Source organism: Astatotilapia calliptera, chromosome 1 (genome assembly GCF_964374335.1).
Source record: "Astatotilapia calliptera chromosome 1, fAstCal68.1, whole genome shotgun sequence".
Lineage (NCBI taxonomy): Eukaryota > Metazoa > Chordata > Actinopteri > Cichliformes > Cichlidae > Astatotilapia > Astatotilapia calliptera.
The window spans coordinates 15,348,305-15,361,901 of NC_137422.1; the positions used below are offsets into that span (position 1 = coordinate 15,348,305).

The 13,597-nt window shown below is 38.7% G+C and overlaps 1 protein-coding gene and 1 long non-coding RNA gene across 3 annotated transcripts in view; one reads left to right on the plus strand and one right to left on the minus strand.

The window, feature by feature from the left end:
* LOC113020848 (uncharacterized) overlaps positions 1-13,597 on the minus strand; it is an 82,670-nt gene that overhangs the window by 33,574 nt on the left and 35,499 nt on the right. Inside the window, exon 1 of one of the 2 annotated variants that reach the window (XR_013901947.1) lies at positions 5,841-5,978. The exons of the other annotated variant lie outside the window; for it this stretch is intronic. This is a non-coding gene — a long non-coding RNA (uncharacterized LOC113020848). Of the gene's footprint in view, positions 1-5,840; positions 5,979-13,597 lie in introns of those variants that run through there. 2 annotated transcript variants of the gene reach the window in all.
* On the plus strand, positions 5,901-12,755 carry obi1 (ORC ubiquitin ligase 1). Its single transcript, XM_026165091.2, has 6 exons — positions 5,901-6,039; positions 6,198-6,333; positions 8,623-8,714; positions 8,885-9,106; positions 9,845-9,933; positions 10,966-12,755. Exons 1-6 carry the CDS (start codon positions 5,968-5,970, stop codon positions 12,299-12,301), a joined length of 1,947 nt encoding a protein of 648 aa, XP_026020876.2. The 5' UTR covers positions 5,901-5,967; the 3' UTR covers positions 12,302-12,755.

The window sequence follows — 13,597 nt, forward strand, 5'->3', positions numbered from 1 at the left end:
CTACAATATGGATTGGTAAAGCTATATGAGGCATTAGAGATTCAAGTACTTTATGTCCTATTTATTCCTTATGTGCCACAGGCCCCCTATCTTGAGATATGACCAGCTCAACACGAGAAACCTTTAATAAAATAAAAAAGTAAAAAAGGGGAAAATAGAGATTTACAGCTGGCCATTCTGACAGTAGACTTGATATAAGGTGTTCATAACAAGTTTTGCATTTTATTCCTGGTCCCCTCACACACATTTAAATCATATTTTATGTGATCTATGTATGCAGCACTCATCCTCTCTCTGTCACCCAATCTCTCCAATGTGTCCCTCTTAAACAGATTGCTACAATACTTGTAATGATGGTCTTTCCCAGCTGTGCTGCAGGAGAGGGGAAGGGAGCAGCAGGCCATAGTATTACCATAATACCCGCTCCCTCCCTCCACTGTCCCATGGGCCCATGTGGGGCTCTGCATGGGGATGCAGGGCAACTCTGCTGTGGAGGGGACTCAACTGGCTGCCGGTCCTGCAGGCTGTGTGTGTGTGAGTGTATGCTTGAATGTGTGTGACTGTGACAGGGCTGAACCTGCCTGTGGGCGATGTAATAAAAGCGCCACACACTGCTGGTAGTGATGGTGGCACTGCTGCTGTAGCTGCAGAGAAGGGGATAAATATAAACCGGGCCCGCATCAAGGAGACGGCCCTCCAGTCACAGCCTGACTTACATCCTAATAATTAGGCCCCTTTCCAATAAAACAGGGATTTGTAGCCATGCATCTCTTTTTCTTGTGTTTGCTCCTGCAGTGGAAAGGATGCATGGTCTTGTGCAGTCTCTGGGTGAAGCAGAGGCTGTGAGAGGAATTGATTTCAACAGTATTATAAACAGTTCAGCAACATTTGCCCAGTTTAATCTAGACAATCAGAAGACTCTGCATCAGATTCTTCTTGTGCAATTGACATATTCATTTTCTACGAATATTACACAATTTCTATATTAAATTATGACATTACTTAGGGGTACTTTCGAGTACTTTACGGTTGTTGAAAGCATAAACCATCTGTCGTTTTCTTGAATTTGCACACATACACACACTCCCCGTCTCTGATAGAGCCTGATCGATAGATGAGGCATGCAGGTTGCTGTTGTGTGTTATCTTAAGCCTCCTAATGTGCCCTGGCTAATCTTTACTCCAACAAATCCTGACCTGAAACCTACTGCTTTCCTTGTGCTTTGTTCTGTGGACACACTTTCAAATTCAAGTCCTAGACATTCATTATGTGCACTTATTTCGTATTATTGAGCTAAATAAACTAGAGTGTGCTGAATAATATCCTGGAAGATATCCTGAAATCCCATGATCACAATTATGTGTTGAAAAAAGACACTTAATATTTTTCCAATAAAATAGCAATACACAGAGGGAAGGTTTTTCAGGTTTGAGGATTTCCAAAAGTCAAATTGAAAAGAGAGAAAGAAAAGCAGAACACTACATGCCGAGGGAGAGAGGGAGGGTGGGGAGGCAGTCTAGGCAGGGGGTATCAGGCTAATTAAAGCAAGCATTTGTCAGAGATTAAGCCTTAAACAGAAAAGGTCATCTGAGCACCAGAGCACACTGTTTCGCTGCTGTGCTCTTAGGGCAGTCTAAACCTTTCCCAGCTAAATGGTAAAGATGCTATTTGCCAGAGATGGGGGAAGGGATCGAGATCCCGACCAGTGACAAGAATGACACTTGGGTCATTGGTTCTTCACTGTCCATTACACATGCTGGTCAAATATGGCAATCGGTGTCATTTAGGGATGAAAAATAAGTGCTGGGACAAGATCAATAGATGCAGCCGTCTGTGCCGGCTGTGATTAATTGACTGTCACCAATTAATGGCCGGCCTGTTGCAAAGCAAAGCAATCGCAGTGGGACAATGGGTATTTCTTTCATTTTGGCCTGATATTGGTTATTTTAGGACAAGTTGCCCTGAAGTAAATTCATTAACCACTTCTTTTACAGTTTTGCAGGTTTGCTGTGGCACACTGGAAAGTGCCTCTGACAGCATCTTGTGTGTAAGGCGTACTTTGAAGTTGTTTTCAATGCAGGGATTAATATAGAATTATATGAAAGCTTGCACATAACATCCACATTGTTTTTTTTTTCAGTCCAATCGGATACAGTTACTAAAAATATTTGAATATGTTCCTGCTGCCTCTCCTTCAGAAGTCTGTATACATTAAAATATTCTCATTGTTTAGGGATAATGAAGAGTAACATTGAATAATGGCATTTAAATTGATTCTACACTGATGTTGCTCTCTAACTGATTTAACTTAAACATATTCATTACGTACATTTACTCCAAATGTTCTCTGGTGGTATGAAAAATGAGTGAGAACACATGGAAGCCTGTGATCCACCTAATAGACCACTAAACAATCAAACAAGTACTGGTGATGTTTTCAAACTGGGATCAGTGTACAAGGTTATTTTGAAGTCAGTCAATTCTAATCATATTAGATCTTGAGAAGATGTCCTGGCTTAAGATGCAATGTGCACAGGACATGTTGGTTTAGATATGAGTAATGGCTTTGTGGGGCTAAGCTGTGGGGCAGATGTAATTTGAAATACTTGTAGTGAATATTATGCTAATATTTGGTCACTCTGTATTGTTATTTATAAATTAGATCATTTAGGCATCACAAAATATTGCAATGCAATCGTTTTCTAACTGAATGAATGAGATATTTGTGGCATCTATTTAAGAGATTTTCAATTTGCAGTTAGTTTCTGTCATGCATCCCCCTTGATCTTTGTACGTTGCTGTGAATTATCATTTTACAAAAACTATAAAGATGGAAATTCGAAGCTAAATATCTTGTTTTTACTGGGAGTGTATTGACCTATAGTGACCAATTTTCTTAATAATTTCTACCCAGTTAATCATTCTTTACTTAAAGTTTTGCCAGAAGTTCAATGTGTAGTGAGTTTACTAGAGAACAGCTATATTTGTTTACAGTGTAACCCAAATAGAAAGCAGTTGTGCTGCTGTGTGTATGAAAAGTTAATATTTTATTATTACATTTTTCTTACTACACTGAACCATTGAAGCCTCTTTCAGGACTTTATTTTGGAAGTTCATTTTTAAAATAATTTACCAGTATAATCTGTGGCATGCAAATTATACATCCAAAATCTCAGCATTCCCCTGGATGAAAGGTAGCTTTATAGATTTTTATAGGGAATACAGCTGCCTTGCCCATCAAATCCAGGAGTGTATTCTGTGAAAGAAAAATGTTGTAGTTTGCATCATATGCACACATGGTCATATTTGCATTGCAAAATGCAGTGATGTGCAACTTTCCCAAATACAACATAGTAAACTTGAAAATAGGAAATCACGTTTTAAACTATATGGAAAAAAAATGATGATATGTTAAATTGGGTTTGCTTTCCCAACTAATTATTGATGATAACCCCAATGTATTAATTCAGACAGAAGACCTATAATATGTGAAAAAAAGTTAAGTACTGTTGTTGTAATCATCAATGGATCCTCAACACATACAAGCTTTCTTAAATGAGCTCTCTATTTGGAGCACCAATAATCAATGCATTTCTGTTAGGCCTAAAGTCATTAGGACTCATTGCTTGGGGTCTCCACAGTGAGTTCTCACAAACATTTGTAAAACATGTTTTGTAATATGTAAAAAAAAAATACATTGCATTTTTTAAATCTCTCTTCTTTAGTTTGACATCATGGTTTCCATGATGTCAAACTAAAGAAGGAATTAATAAAGTACAACCTTAAAAGAATCCTTTAAACACACTGTTATGTGAAGTAAAGATACTGTATCAAGGCACCAGCAGATTGCTCTCAACTTAGCAATAGGCCTCCTGGCTCTAATGGGGAACATATTGTAGATAGTGTAGATAATGTATTTAATAAGACCTGAAACTAGTGATTGAAAGTGTTTACTGGGGTCACAGACATGAGAACCCAAACTGTCATTTTCCCACAGACTTTAGTACAACTGGACTTCGTTTAAAACCTGATGAGAGGTCTCCTTATTGCCACAACAAAGGTTTAAGGCTATTAAACCGTGGTTTCATCTTTCAGGCCTGGAAGGCACATCCATCTTGTATACACAGCTGTGAAAACATATTTGCCATGTTACTGATTTCTTTTTATTTCTTTTTCTTGCGGAACAGATTTTATCCTCCTAGGATCTGGTGTCCACATATGTGGACATTACATTTTGGGATGTCTAGACCAAAATACAAAATTTTGCTCTTATCCACTCACGAGGACATTATACTGTCACTGTTCTATCGAAATTTAATATGTGGATCTCATTTTTCTCAGAAACAAAAATCAAGTAAAAAACAGCAACTGGTAATTCTTTGTTTTTAAATTCATCAGGTCCCAAACAGCCCAAAAAGCAAAGAGAAATTAAATATGCATGCCATGAAAGAGTTTGGGTCTTAGGAGGTTAATATCAGACAAATATAAGCTGTGTAAAAAAATAAAAAAATCATAGTTTTTAAACTATGACTTTATTTATTAAGGAAAAAAAATATCCAAACTTACCTAGCTCTGTGTGAAAAAGTATTTACCCCCGGAAACCTAATGACTGATTGTGCCACCCTTGGCGCCTAGAACTGCAATCAAGCCTCTGCAATAACTGTCAATGAAGCTTTCACATCACTGTGGAGGAATTTTGGCCAACTCTTCTTTGCAGAGTTATTTTAATTCAAACACACTGGAGGGTTTTCAAGCAGCAAGGACCTGTCAAAGCATCTCAATCTGATTTGGGTCCAGACTTCTTATTAGCTCACTCCAAACCTTCTTTTAAAGCTATTCAGAGGTCAACCCGCTCGTTGCATTTTAGATCACTGTCCAAGTGAACTTGAACTTCAGGGCGTGAACTGATGGATGGACATTCTCTTTGTAGGTTTTTTGTTAGAGAGCCGAATTCATGGCTCCATCAATGGAACTGGAAGCAGTCCCAGACCATGACACTACCACCACCATGTTAGGCAGAGTGTTGATGTGATGTTCTCTTTATGAAATGCTGTGTTAGTTTTATGCCACATTTAATGGCATAAAACCTTCTAAACTTCCAACTGTTGTCCTGTCAGTTCAAATATTATCCCAGATGTCTTGGGGATCATCAAGATGTTTTTGGATACTGTGAGATGAGCCTTTGTGTGAGCCTTTTTGGTCAACTTTATCAGACAGGTTCCATTTAAGTGGTGTATTTAACAGGTCTGGCAGCATTCAGTCCTGGCAGTGGCTAGTAAAACTGAACATGAGCATGTTTAAAAAAAATGGTTAATCACAGTTAATTTATGATAGCAGGCAGTTAATTTTTCACATAGTGCCAAGTAGGTTTGGATAGTTTTTCCCCTTAATAACTCATCAATTAAAACTGAATTTTGTAGTAACTTAGTTTATGTTTGTCTGATATTAAAACGTCTCTGAAATCTAAAACATGTAAGCATGACAAATATGCAAAATAAAGTCAGGAGAAGGAAAATACTTTTTAAAAAATGTATAAAGTATGTATATACAATACTGAATGAACCACAGACAGGTGTAATGTCTGGTTTTATCGCCTTCATCAATATTGGACGTACATTTATCAAATAGAGTCCACATTACTCCTAACGCTTTTCTATTTCCGGTTTAAAATAACAATAGTTTGCTTAAACACTGGCAAGTGATAAAGCTATTGTGCCCTGGTTTAGCCGTGACTAGAATACATTACAACAAGATACTTGTGTGTGTCTTCTTCACTGTCAAACCCAGTGAAGAAGACATAATTTTAGTATTATAAAATTACGGGTGAAGGGCAACTGTACCTGTTTCGCGAAGTACCGCCTTTTGACCCCTCTGGGTTTCTGTAGTTGTGAGGCTCGGCGCGCGACGCAGCGGTTTGGTGGGAGATTTGTACCTCTTCAGGGAAGTGAGTTACATTTTTAATGAAAAATGGCTCTGAACTACCAGGCATCTACCCTCTCTCTCACTTTGCCAATTTCCTGCCAGATATGCCTCGGAAAGGTAAGCGTCGTTCGATTTTTTAACCTCCTCGTTAGCGCCTATGGTTTGGTAAACAAACTAGGCAAACTGTTTCCTACATGAGTTAAACGGAGGTGACCGTTGTTTGTTGTGTTTGGTTGTGCTAGTGGGTTAATTTGCTCGTGTTTTTCTCGGTGCAGGTTAGGCAGCCGGTTATTTGTTCCAACCACCACGTGTTCTGTTCATCCTGCATGGAAATGTGGTTAAAGAAAGCTAACCAGTGTCCCACCTGCAGAGTCCCCATCACAACAGAGAACCCCTGCAGGGAAATCATCGGTGAGTAGTTGCGGGCAAACAAAGGAAAGCAGGCTTGAAGCAGAAGAGAAGAGGTGATCTGCCTGCCTGCAGCATCTCACAGCTGAGTCTTCTTTTCATTGTGCTCCCAACAAAGCACGACCTCAAGTTTTGCAGGCAACTTTCTATGAGCCGTGACGTTTGTTTTGTTAGTAATATCCCCAAGTTGACGATTTCAGTTAATAAAGCAAGTTGGATCATATTTAGTGAGATTGCTTGTTGCAGCTTCAGAGTAAGTCAGCATAAAAATAACTCCTTTATGAACGCAAGCATTGTTTGCAGTGTTTAAGCGTTTGACAGGGGCTGGGGGATCCATCCTTTCCAAATGCTTATTGGAAAACTGTTGATTTTCTTACTGCAGGCTTACCTGCAGTCTGTAAAACTGTATTCCCTTATCCATAAAACAAACTGGCTACAGTTTATGCAGGCAAAGGTAGCACGAGGTGATATATCTAAGACAGTTGTACTGAAAAATAAATGTTTTAGGTTTCCTTTGAACTTGTGTGAGGCATATTTGAATATATGAATTTTATGTATTTAGTTTTAATCATACAACCCTGCTGTTTTCCAGCGTTTACTCTCTATTTTTGTTGGCAGATCAGTTTGGATTTCTTTGTAACAATACCAGACAGTACTCACTGACATGCAGACATATAGCTAAGCTTAACCCCAAAAACTTGATTCAGACTTGATTGTTTCAGTCATTCACGGAGCTGTTTCTTGCAAAAACAAAGACTTTATTATTGCAGTTGTTTCACCTGTACCGTTGGAATTTTAATATCAATCATTGGCCACTTGATTAGATACACTTGTTGATGCATTTATCTAATGCATATATCTATATCTAATCAGTTACATGAGAGCAACACAATCCATTTAGACTCAGAGATGTGGTCAAGCGAACCTGGTGAAGTTCAAATAGAGCATCAGAATGGGGGAAAATGTAATTTAAGTGACTTTAAATGTAACATGGTTGCTGGGATTTTCCCACGCAAACATCTGTAAGGTTTATAGAGAATGGTCTGAAAAAGAGAAAATATCCAGTGAGTCCCATTTTCCCTGATTAAAAATGCTATAATGATGCAAGAGATCAGATGAAAAACCAGACTGCTTAGAGTTGACAAGAAAGCAACAGTAATTCAAATAACCACTTGCTACAACTAAGGTGTGAAGAAGAGCATCTCTGAATGCACAATAAGTCCAACATTGAAATGGATGAAACACCAGGTGCCGCTCCTATCAGCTGTGAATAAGTAACTGAGGCAACAATTGATATGGGCTCACCACGGCGGGACAGCAGAAGACTGGGAAATTGTTGGCTGAGTCTCGAGTCTTCTGCTTTGATATTTAGATGGTAGGTCAGAATTTGGTGAAAACAATATGAATGGATCCATCCTGCCTTGTATAAACTGTTTTCTGGCTGCCGTTGGTGTAAATGCACATAGGATATTTTCTTGACACACTTTGACTCTCCTAGTATCAGCTGAGAATTGTTTAAGCATCACAGCCTTACCTGAGTGTTTTTGCTGATAAGTGCACCACTTTGAGTACTCACAGAGTACTCATCTTCTGGTCGCTGCTTTCAGTAGGATAACACACCATGTCATAAAGCTCAGACTGATTTCTCAAAGATTACAATGAGTTCACTGTACTTAAATAGCCTTCACAGTCACCAGATCTTAATCCGCCTTTCGGAAGTGGTGGAATGGGAGATTAACATTATGGATGTTCAGTCAACAAACCTGCAGCAACTGTGTGATGCTATCATTTCAACATGGACCAAAATCTCAGAGGAATATTTCCAGCACCTTGTTGAAGCTATACCATAAAGACGTGAGACAGGAACGTGTGAAAAGATTAAAATAAAGAGATAAATCATTTTAGAGATTTCCTTTAACCCAATTTGGTCTTGTTGTTTTTTGTTTTGTTTTTTTTTTTTTTTAAGATGTATTTACCAAATAAACAATCTTTGTGCTAAAAAGAGAACATGTAAGCAAATTATTAAAAGGAATGTTACAAATGATGGTCTTCTCTTGTGAAAATCAGTCACAATTTCCCTGTGCACTATAAATTTGCCTGCATTTTACATGGCAGCACCTCAAGCCTTGAATGTTCTTCAGTTTTACGCTTGCCTCTTTATTACTCTTATGTTGTGCTAAGGTAACAACAAAGCCACATAAAAGCCAGCTGATATTACTTGGAACATTACTTAAATGTGTTTTGTGGTCTATTGTGTTAATCATTTACTGTACTTGTGTGCTTGTGTTACAGGAGGAACAAATGAGGGTGATCACAGTGATAGTCCTTCTGTGAGAAAATGTCTCAGAAAAACGAGAGGGGAATTAATTTTACGCGAGTATGAGGTATTGGTTTGACGTGCTCTGTTATGTTTAGTATGCTTTCCTATGTTTATTATTTACAGCTGTTTAGAAAAAAAAGAGTTAATAAAAGTATAATCACAGCTGTATTAGTATCTCACTCGATATCATTATTTCCAAATGATATTTTCATTTTTTTTCTCTCTCTCTAACAGGAGGAAATTGAAGGGCTCATGAGAGAAAACGAGGAGCTGAAAACCAAAAATCAAAGCTTGGAGGAGCAACTGAAGACTGCTTTGGATCCCTGCAGCATTAATATAGTGCAACTGGATGAACAAAGGGTCGCTCCATTTGTCCTGGAGGAGTGGACAAACAAGCTGCGAGCAGCCACAGATGTCTGTGATAAAGTAAAGAAAGACATGGATAAGCTCAAAGAGGTATGAAGCCTGTAACATTTAGGACATTACAGGTTTCAGTAAATTGACCCTTAAAGCAGGAATTCACTGTTTTCTGATAGATGCAGTTAGTTCACTGTTCGGTATTTTAGTTGTCTAAAGAGTGTTTTAATGAAACAGTTGAAAGTAGACATATTAATTGCATGTAATTATTCCGATTTATTACTTTATATAAGGAAAAGCGTTCTGGTAGTATTATTTTTTTTACCTGCTTGATTCTTGTATTCCAAGTAAAGCTAAATGGATGTTGCTTCGAAGTTTATTGCGCTCGATTACTTGTTTTACCACACAATATATGGACAAAAATTCTGTACCACCTACATATTACACATGTGGGAGCTGCTCAGCCATTGAAATCCACGTCAAACAAATTTTGTGCCGATTGTATATGCAGGAAATAAGAAATTTCACAAACTGATTTCCTGCAGTGGTGGCATCCTGTTATGGTATCACGCTCAAATTCAATTTTTTACGATTTATTTTTATTTTCTTGCTCTCCCCAGAAATGTTTGTAAAGGCAGTCTGCATGGCTAGGTGCTTTATTTTGTATGTATTTTTTAAAATATACCTCTGGCAATGGGACTGAAAATACTTGAATTAGATTAGATGGAGATTAACAGGTGTGGTCCAGTACTTTTGTCCATATAATGTAACTTGCTGTTTTTTGTTTTTTTTGGAATAATAGAAATATTTTGATAATGTTTACTTTACCACCTTCAGGCAAATAAGACATTGCGGTCTCAAAATGTCGACCTTGTGCAAGAAAACATGAGACTGAAAGCAGAGGTGGCTAGCAGATCTCCTCAGAAGTAAGTATCATGTATAACCTTTGCCCTCAATATCTAAGAATCTTTTTAGGTTTATACTTGAGCATAGTCTTAAAATCACACACACAAAAAAATCACACTTTCATAAGCAGGTTAAAATAAGTCAATTTGGAATCCAGCTCAGATCAACTGGAACTGTGATGGCACCTCTGTTTGTGTAACACCAGCGCGTTAGGAGTAGCTATGGTACAAATGAGACGAGGAAACGTTTTGGAAGGCAAGACCAGATCAGAGCAGACTGAAGACGGGCAACACACATTGCGCCATTGACTAAATAGTAGGTTGAGAAACAGCCCAGCATGCAGCTTGGGTGTGAGTTGCTGCTGCAGTATAAAGGTGGCGCAGTCAGACAGAAGTGCTTGAGCACATATGCATCCTAAACTGTAATACTTTCCATAACCACCAAGAAGCTCACATCTGCCAAGCCCGGAGTTTGATTAAAGATACGATGACTTACAAATCAATGCAAGGTTTTGTAAATAACTACCTTTGTGGGTTTCTTAAGTCACAGTTAAGATAAAAATATTATTCTATGTCAATTTTGCAATTGAGGAACCTTGGTTTTTTTCTCATTGTAATACTCAATTGCTGCCATTAGTCGATAAGGTCCACTCTTGCAGCCACTCTTGCTGCTGAGCATCTTCTAGTAATAATGTGTTCTTGGCTTACTGGGTTGTTATTATAGATTTTAAAATGATTACTTCTGTTTTAATAATGAGGATTTGCATGTTGAATACTGAGTTTTTGATTCATGTTGTAGCCAGAGCCAGGCTGACATTAGTCACTCCTATGTGACATAGATGCCCTTTTTTTTTCTGTGAAATCGCCATTTACAATCTTTTTCTCCCCAAAAGAAAAATGTAAGGTTGTTTTTATTTATATCTCAGTTTTTGTTGAGTTTCTACATTTGATTTTTTTTTTTAAATAGACTACATTTCAAAGATTAACAAAAAAAAATATTGAAAAGTATTGAATTTTCTGTTCTAAATTAAATACTAAATGATCTGTCGCCAGGTTTGGCCGATACACAGTCGCAGCACTGGAAGCTAAAATTCAGCAGTATCAGCGCGATGTGGACCACTTGAAAAGGGCTCTTGAGCGCAGTGACCAGTACATTGATGAGCTGGAGAGTCGGATCAGGGTGTCTGAGAAGAAATCTCTTGAAGTGCAGGAAGCGTGTGGGAGTTGCAAGGCTGCTAAGGAAACTCTCACAAAGCAGCAGAAAGTCAACATGATGATGAGAAGCTTGAGTGACAATGAGAGGAAGTTGATCTGCAGCAATCCAGAGGCAGAATGTGGCACATTTTCTAGAAATCACAGTTTGATGTTGATGCCATCCGCAGATCACAAAGATTTCAGTAAAAATCTGACAGGAAAGCAGAAAAACGAGGCCTCGGAAGGCACCTCCTCTGACTTTTTGCCCAGTACTCCATCATCTGCTTTCCGCTCCCTGACTCTGAGAAGCCCAGGCATCCGTGAGAAGAAAGTTGCATTTAAACCTGGGTCTTATCTAAGGAGGCTTGATTTTGAAGAGGTTCCCAGTCCTGATAAGAGCAGTACCACACTGGAGAACCAATTCAACAGTGTTGAGAAATTCCCCAAAGGCTTGCCTCCAAATGACTTGGAGCCCTCAAAGTCTGTCTTCTGGGCAGGCTGGGACAAATCCAACTCTGACCAGTCATGTACAGGTTCAAGTAAAGGAAGCTCTATCAAGGGATCCACTAATTTTGTGGTTGATGAGTCAGATAGTTTCCACATGTCCAGTGAGGCCTGTATGGATGTGGCCTACCTGAACAAAATCTCAGAGTTGGACTCCATGATGCTGGAGGGTGAGAGTTCCTGTAGTCCAGGGCTCTCTGTTGATTCCTGTCTTTCCACAGATATGGACAACACCCTAGTTCCAGAGCCTCAAACATTCCCTAATGCCTTGTCAAGCCATGCTGGTAAACCAGTGACGCACAACAAGCATAACAATCACCAACCTTGTGACAATAAGGAGAGCATCTTGAACGACAAAGAAACTCCAAAAGGTTCAGCAGAAGAAGGTTGTGCTGCATTAGTCTCTGGTAGGAAGAGTGGCGTCTGTGGAGGGGCCTCTCACACCGAAGAGCTATCTTTTGATTTGCTGTTTGATCCTTCGGATGAGAATAAGGCCGGTCCCTCTGGCTTTCCAGCAAGCCAAGATCATGATCTTGTAAACCCCTCCTCTTCCTCCTCTGGCTACACTGCTGGTCAGCCTGTGAGCACAACAAGAGACAGACACACGCTGAACAGCAGTCAGCCAATAAAGAGAAAGTCCCACAGTCCCTTTACCATAAGCAGTCCCACCAAACATTCAAAGCTCATGTGAAAAATGTCAAAACAAACATGTGTTCCTGGTGCACTACTCTTGGTACAGTGTTATGGTGATTGTGTGATGCTAGGGTGTAACTTATTGTTATTTGTCTCTTGTAATATTACAAGAATTAAGCTAAAACGAGATAGGAATGTCATAGTTTTTGTGCAGTGTGCTTGTAGGCCTCATTAGTGATGTGCTAATGCACACTGATCACACTGGTGATCGCATTGTAGTCCTAACCCATGCTGTTTTGTTCTACTGTAGTTGGGGCTGAGACATTTTCCAAGTATACCTTCAGCCTTGTTTTCTGTATTCTGCTAATGTGGTCTTTGGACTTTCCAATGGCTTGTAATACTGAAGACAGATGAATATGACTGTCATTAAAAATTGCTGAATTAGTAGTTGTAATGTATATTAGGAAATGAAACGGGAATGCATTAAATAGTCAAAAAATTATGAAAATTAATTTTGCCTTTCTGTATGGTTTGCATTGCCTGGTCCAGTAACTCATCACTGACATTGGGGATTAATATGTTGTGTACCAGTTACATTTGTTTTTTTTCCTCACACTGTCCATATTTTTTCTATTTTTGCTGGTAATTTTGCAACACATTAAACCAGTAATAAATTTGTCGCCACTGAAAGTGGAACCAACACTGCAAAACATGCTGCCTGTAACGACGCACATTAGAGACCCCACGCACACTAAATCCATTGGCGCAGAAAGCGCCTTATTTATTATGCAAATTTAACGATATCGTGTATATTTCACATACCTCTAATCGCTGCATGAAATTTTAATTGGGGAGCCGTTGTGGTTTGAATAAATGAAGTGTTAATTCATTGGGATTAATTAATTTAGGTAAAGACTGTGTACAAGGTTACACTGGTGTATTAAATCAATTTGTTTAGTGCTCATCTGGCGATGATGGGCTCTAATGATAAAGGGGGCGGTGTCAGTATTTCCAAGGGTTAATATGAGAAATGGGACTGTGGGCCAAGAACTACTGGAAAACCATACAACTTTTACAACAAAAAATACATTATTAAAATAGTTTAATATGTCTATACCGATGCCTACAAGCTTAAAATTGCTTATTTATTAATTTCATATTAAATATAGACCTCGTGTTTTTGTGTGTATATTTTCCCTAATACTCGATTGGAAACAACTTTCTGAAATCAGACGTCCAGCCTAAAATAGACAGATGCTCAATTCTGCGGCATAAAGTCAATATTATTCGGCCTCCAGTTAAAAGATAAGGCCTACAGGCACTGGGAACGGCGAGGTTCTGTGGCTGGGAGGAG